Genomic DNA, 7,500 nt, shown 5'->3' with positions numbered 1-7,500 from the left:
TTATTGCTTTAACCTTTTAGCATTCAAGGCACCCATGTTGGTGACATCGATAACAACATTTAACAAAAACATCTTTAAATGACGGTTTGGCCGTCTGCCAAGCAAATGGGAAGCAGTAATTGAAGTAGATGGTGAATATGCTCCGGAAGAACCATTTAAAGATGTTGTTGTTACATGTTGTTATTGTTTTTGTTGAATAAAATTTGCACCAACCCAATAGTATTAATATTGATTACATATCACAAATAAGATGTTTTCATTATACTAAATGAATAAATGTATAAATACTTAGATTGGCCCCAGTACACAACTGGTACTCAATTTATCAACCCTGAAAAGTTGAAAGGCAAAGTCAACCTTAGTGGAATTTGAACTCAGAACATAAAGGCAGACGAAATACCGCTTAGCATTTCACCCAACATGCTAGCGTTTCTGCCAGCTCGCTGCCTTGAAAACAGATTTTAAATGATGATGATTAATAAGTCGAGTTTAATGCTTATTAAATTATATTGTTTTCAACTAATCATGCATTATCCCATGGCTTGAAGATCTCAATGGTATGATGTTTATTTTTAGTATGACATTGTAGGCTAAGCATGAGAGGCTGGATCTGGTTAGTTTAAACATAGAACAGGTAGAATATTTGGGCTGATATGACTGTTTTAAACACTCAAATGGTGCTTTTCACTGCCACTGGCACGGGAGCCAATTCATGGCCCTGGCAATGATCACGCTCGGATATGCTTTTAAACCAACATTAAAATCTCATTTAAGGGAGAATAGGAATATGGTGGGATGGGGGAGTCAGTAGTTTGATTTTTGGCACACATGGTAACATTACCGAACATATTTTGTTCTTATTAGACCTTTTCAGCAGAGTGTAGTTTTTACTGGGCTGCCAAATTTATAATAGAGAATTACTATAATATATTTATGACAGTAATGTGCATGAGTATGTTACTCTGATATAACATAATGATATTTTATCTAGTTTGATCCATATTATGTGACTTGACTAAGAAATGAACTTAAAATAATTTAGGTCATAGTTTCATAGCTGAGTGGTTGGCAAAGAATATCGAAACGCTTTATAAAAGAATATCCCACCCACACAAGAGTATAAACATTGTAAAATACACACACACAAGTATACACAGACACATATGCAATGACCATATATGGAAATGCTAACTTAATGGCTATTTATGATATCTTCAATAATTCAGGCAATTAATCTACCTGCTCATTGAATTAGCATTTAAGTGACTGAGTATTCCACAGAAACATGTGCACCTTAAAATAATCTTCGGACAGAGTCAGAATGACATGGTGTAAGACAAGGGTAGACTTTTAATCCTTTTGACATTTAAACCATCCAAATCCAGCTCAAATAGTCTACCTGTTTTATGTTCAAATTGACCAGATCCAGCCTCTCACAACTACACTTTAATTCCTTCGAAAAATAACGAATCACATAATCAAAATCTCAAAATTACAAGATAATGCATGATTAATTCAAAATATCATCATAATCATCATTATCTGTTTTCCATGCTGGCATGGATTGGACATTTTAACAGGAGCTGGCAAGGCCAGGTGCCACACCAGGTCCCACGGTCTGTTTTGGCAATGTGAATCAATAAGCATTACATTTGACAGAGGAATCCGAATACCAAAGGGTTAAATCACAAGTAACATTCATCCAAAAAACTTTCCACACAGTTTCTGTCTTCATACTTTTTATTCACAAGGCTGGCGTCACTCAGTGTCATGATAAATGACACTTGTCCATGGTGCCACTAAGTTGGATAGAACCTAGGACTTTGGTTGGCATTAGGAAGGGCATCCAGCTGTAGAAACTCTGCCAAATCAGATTGGAGCACGGTGTAGCCATCTAGTTTCACCAGTCCTCAGTCAAATCGTCCAACCCATGCTAGCATGGAAAGCGGACGTTAAACAATGATGATGATGTGCATTTTGACTATTTGAAATTCAGGACTTTGAGATTATCTTTTAAGTCATTGGACTGCAGTCATTCTGAGCCACTGACTGAAAGAATTTAGCCAGACAAACTAATCCCAGTACTTATCGTTTTTAAGTCTGGTACTGATTCTATTGGTCTCTTTTGCCAAACTGCTTGGTTACAGAGACATAAATAAACCAACACTGGTTGTCAAGCAGTGGTGGAAAAAAATCACACACACACACACGCACACAGCAAACTTCCAAACAGTTTCCATCTACCAAATTCACTGACAATTTCTAACCCAAAGACATTGGTCAGACTGGGGCTACAATAAAAGACACTTGCCCAAAGTGTTGTGTAGTGGGACTGAACCCGAAACCATTTGGCTGCAAAGTGTATTTCTTAACCATACAGCCATGCTTGCATCTATGGAAGCAAGCTGTTTATATTTTCAGCCATGTTACGTCCACGTTACCATTGTATGCAACAGTAATGGCCTGTATTACTATTGTACGCAATAGTATGGAACATAGTAAATGCTGAGTAATCTTGTATATCATTCTGACTAATGTTCAACTATTATTACCAAATATTCTAAAGAAGCAAATTGGCAGAGTCAATATAGCATCAGACAGACGGTATCTGTTCCACCTTCTTGTGCTTCGAGTTCAAATCCCACGATGATCAACTTTGTGTGTCATCCGTTCTGAGTTAGTGAAAAAAATGTCCATCCAGAAGAAGGAATAAAGAAAAGTATAAGCAAATGTTTGACAGGATTCCTTGCAGTATTTGTTTCGGGTCTTTGCATTCTGAGTTCAAATTTCTACAGGACCTAAATGGGTGGTGGACGTTATCCATTTCTTGGTCAAACACCACCAAGTGGGACTTTGAGAACCATCAACAGGGTCCGTGCTGTAGCAAGCATTAAGGCCAAATCTCTGGTTCAGAATATCTCCTTTCTTTGCTTACTCCCACCAAAACCAGATACCCTGTAAAGGATCATAAACAAATCATCCCTTCCTGATCAGAGAATAAATGCACACGCAGTCACACATATCTATTCTTTTATTGGCCTCAATCCCTGTGCTGTAGCCATGCTGGGAATGATAATTTTATCACTCTTTGTTAAATGGCTAAGCTATTTCGTGATGTGGACAGAACTTGATACACCAGTTTACAACAGTACACCAAACACAATCATACGCACATATACATACGTAGAAACACTTGCACACACACATATACATGAACATATACATAAACACCCACAAACATAAACAGACACACATACATAAAACACACACGCACACATACATACATAAACACGCGTACATACATACATAAACACGCATATACATACATAAACACACACGCACATGCATAAAACACACACACACATACATAAACACGCGTACATACATACATACATACATAAACACGCATATACATACATAAACACACACATACATAAACACACACGCACATAAACACGCACACACACATATAATGTGAGCTTTAACGTGAAACAGAAACTCGCCTCAGGACGAACATACAGCTAGAGAGATCATTAGAGGAAGAACTCCTACCCAACAAACGGGAGCCGGACCCACCCACTTTACGACTCCTAGGTTTCCTCCTACTAATTTCCAAAATCTTGTCTCAAGCGGGATTTGAACCCGGGTCGTTCTTTTTGTGAACCCGTGTTCCCAAGTCTGTGTTTCAGCCCACTAGACTGAAGAAGGACCCAGTTCTTTTTTGATATTCCTGTAAATAACCAATGGAATCCATAATTAGGTCTACTGGTCATTTTCCTTCGCCTATATCCACATTGAGCTCTTTTCAGCATCGTCAGACAAGCGTTTGATTGTAGCAGTTGTCTGCAGTTTTTAATACCCAACTGCCCAAGTAGCATAGGAAAAAAGAGCGTGGCTAAATCTAGGTTTATTAGATGTAAACACATAAAACCATTTCTCACTCTCATTTTCTCAGTACTTTAGTTAACACATATACACACACTATGATAAGATTGCGTATCACTAAAGAATTTAGAATGTTAGAAATAGATCAAAGAGTAAGAAATATTGAGAAAGAGAGAGAACAAAGAAAAAAGAATAAAACAAGTACTCACAGAGCATGGCAATGACACCGCATCCAAGCCATATAATCATGGTCAATCCAACAGACCTGCTCGCTTCAAGAACGCCCTTGGGCGAAATGAAGATGCCAGATCCTAAAATAGAGAAAATGGATTAGAAAGAAATGAAGTTTTTGTTTGTTTCCTGAGTTTGTGGATCAATTAGACTGGCTAAAACCTGACCCTACGCACACACACACATTTCAGACATTCAGGAGGGAAGCAGTAATAAGGCAGGACTAACTCATTTCCATGTTCTCTCAGACTTAGGATCTGGAATTTCAAATGGACGAATGAACTTAGGGAGGCCGCTACTAAATCCTTTTGATAGTTAACTATCTAAGACCACCCTTCTTTTTAATATATTTATATCTAAATGAATAGCTTCCATTCTGCTTTTATTCAAGAACCTTTTTCATCATTTTGATATCAACCTGGCTAAGATCACTCTTAGTCCTATGGTACAAACTTTCTGTTTTATACGATTTAAATTCAAATCTTCCTTCAAAATTTCAAGTTGATTTGTGTACCAAACACCTTCTTAACAATGCCGAAGAGATATTTACTAAATTCTTCGTTATTTTGTTTATTAACTGAAGCAAAAGCAATGCACTTCAATAGAAATTTGGTAACAAAAGTGTTAACTTTTTGCCAATGATAAAGACGTCAACTATTTTACTAAATCCACCGTCAATTTTTTTTATTTTCATAATTAATCAAAAAAGCAGTATATTTCATCAGAAACAAGCGAATGAAGGGGTTAAATGAAGACGTTTATCTTTAGCCCAGTAGACTTCCGATCAGAATGCTCCAACTGAGACCATCTCACTTTTGTTTCCCACACAATATATCTAGGAATACATCAACAAAGACAAAACTCAGTTTGCTATTTCTAGGAAATCAAGTCACTTCAATGCACGATTTTTAATGAAATCTTACAGAGATACATTTTAGATGGTGTAGGTCATGATTATTTTGTAACGACCGTGCGACCAGGAGAGATGACGAGGAAATGGCTCCTTTAGTACATCGCACGGTCGATACAAATAAAAAAATATGAAAAGAGGTTAAACGAGTATAAGTGCCAAAAGGAAAAGAGAGACACAACCGTTAGAAGGTTTAAGGAGATCCGAAACTCCTTCAAATTTCCCCCACCCTCCCAATGTAATCAAGATAAACATACTCTATACACCGAAACATATCTCTCAAGAAATTCAATAAAAGATATATACATTTAACAAAGTTTGATTGGTAGAGGGAATGATCTTTCAAAAAGAAAACTGCTCTTTCAATTTTTTTTTCTTACATAATCGTAATTTACACCATCCAAAAATACATCTGAAAAATTTCATTAAAAAAGTGTGCATTTTTATGAAAGTCATGAGCTAGATTTAGAAAGGGAGAATCATACGAAATTTTCTCCACCCCCAACCCCCATATTTTTGCAACTTATTCTGGCACAATTATAATCTACACTACCTAAAATGTATCTCTGAAAATTTTCATTAAAAAATATGCATTTTAAAGTAAGTTATGATGAACCAAAGTTAGAGGAGGGGCTCACTATCCTAGTTATAGCCAACGGTGTCCAAGACTGTAACATCACAACAAACACTGTAATGCCAACACATTAATACAGTTTGTAATTTAACAGATATTGTAACAGTCTGTAACTTCACATTGCATATTTATAGTCTGTAACATCACAAGAATGTAACAACAGACCACGTTACTCCATGCATTGCTACATTATGTCATACATATTAACAATGAGTATCCTCTAGATCAGTGCTCCTCAAACTATCTGATGTGGCATACCAGCAGTTTGTTTTCCCCCAAATGTATCAGGGACCAGAAATAATTCTTAGTAATATTAATTTATACCGGAAACATTATATATAATGAATATAATAAGAGTTAACAATTTTTTTAAATCTTATATTTATTTTGTAAACAAATAATACAATATTACATAAGCATTTTATGATGTTTCTTTCTTTTCTGGAAACTCGCCGTGTACCGGCAGCTGATGGCTTACGGACTGGTACCGGTCCGCGGACCACCACTTTGAGTAGTATTGTTCTAGATCAGTCATTGGACAACCTGCGATTCGCGGATTTTTCCGAATAGCATGCCGAAGAAAATTACTTTTATTTTCAGTAGTGCGACCCGCCTGATGACAAATCATGTTTCATGCAACCTGGTTCTCATAAAAGGTTGCCTATGCCTGTTCTAGTTCAGAACTCGTCAGAAGCAACCAAGAAGAAGTTGAACAAACTATTAAATAATTCTAAAAATTGAAAAGACAATGTAAAAAATATTACAAGGTTGCTTAAACCAGTGGTTCTCAAATGAGGTCCATATAAAATTTCTGGGGTTCACGCAAGCAAAATAGTAAACTAAGCATCCACAGTAGTATTTTAAGGGCCCATGAAAAAAATGTTCAGATAGATGTATTTATTGCAAGAAACAGCTTGGTTTCTTTAACATTTTACGTAGTTCAACCTAAACTGGTTGATGTGTGAAGAACGAAATATGTATTTTGAAAGAAACGTCTATAAAACTAGTTTTTAAACATCGAATGGCTTTCGGGGTCCGCCAGAACAGAATAGCGATCAAAGGGGTCCACAGGTAAAAACAAAATGGTTGAGAATCATTGGTTCAAACGAAGACCTCGACTAATAATCTAATTACTGAGAATAGGAGTTGAATATCAAAATATTTTACTTACCAATCATGGTGCCGACTATCAGAGCAATTCCGCTCAGTAACCCCAACTTTCTCTCTGGCTGTACAGTATTCTCTGCCATCTTCGGTTTCTATTTCTTTTGTTGCCACTTCTGTATATAGTTTCAGATACCTCTCTGGTAAAAAAAAAAACCAAAAATCATCATAATATGGTTAATGTTCAAATTGTGTATATGTGTATATATGAAAAATATACAATTATACACAGGTAGTTCTCACTCTTTGCGTTTGTCTTTTACAACTTTACAGCTTTATAAGAATTTTCAGCGGCAAAAATAATAAGCAATATATTTATTTTTTTTAATTTGTGTATAATTCAATGTGGGCTGTCTGAAAGCAACATCCGAGCTAATGAATGTGTAGTGGCGCGTGTGGCCGCCATCTTGGGAAGTGCCATCGCGCATGTGCAAGGGATTTGCCGTCAGCGGAAGTACCCGAGCACGCATGCGCAATGCAACACGTGAAGCATAAAGATATAGCGTTCCCTTTCTTATTCATCCAGCAACCGTCGTGACAGGACGTTTTTCCAGGCTCTCTGACAACATCGACCCCGACATGTGGTCGAAGCTTCCTTTGGTATTCTAGCGGCATGCCTTTCACCCGGGAAGCAAACGGCTCTACACCAACCAGGGATAAATTATTGATCTGTTGT

General features: G+C 36.8%; 1 protein-coding gene across 1 annotated transcript in view; it reads right to left on the bottom strand.

The window, feature by feature from the left end:
• Nucleotides 1-7,500, bottom strand: part of LOC106878295 (b(0,+)-type amino acid transporter 1) — a 78,595-nt gene that overhangs the window by 36,616 nt on the left and 34,479 nt on the right. Inside the window, exons 2-3 of the mRNA XM_052973903.1 lie at nucleotides 6,832-6,964; nucleotides 4,095-4,196 (exon numbers count right to left, since the gene is read on the bottom strand). Of these exons, the coding sequence (XP_052829863.1) occupies nucleotides 4,095-4,196; nucleotides 6,832-6,910 (181 nt within the window). The 5' untranslated portion in view covers nucleotides 6,911-6,964. The remainder of the gene's footprint in view (nucleotides 1-4,094; nucleotides 4,197-6,831; nucleotides 6,965-7,500) is intronic.

Source organism: Octopus bimaculoides, chromosome 17 (genome assembly GCF_001194135.2).
Source record: "Octopus bimaculoides isolate UCB-OBI-ISO-001 chromosome 17, ASM119413v2, whole genome shotgun sequence".
Taxonomy (NCBI): domain Eukaryota; kingdom Metazoa; phylum Mollusca; class Cephalopoda; order Octopoda; family Octopodidae; genus Octopus; species Octopus bimaculoides.
Note: the sequence above shows the minus strand (reverse complement) of the source record. Positions and strands in the feature narration are given on the sequence as shown.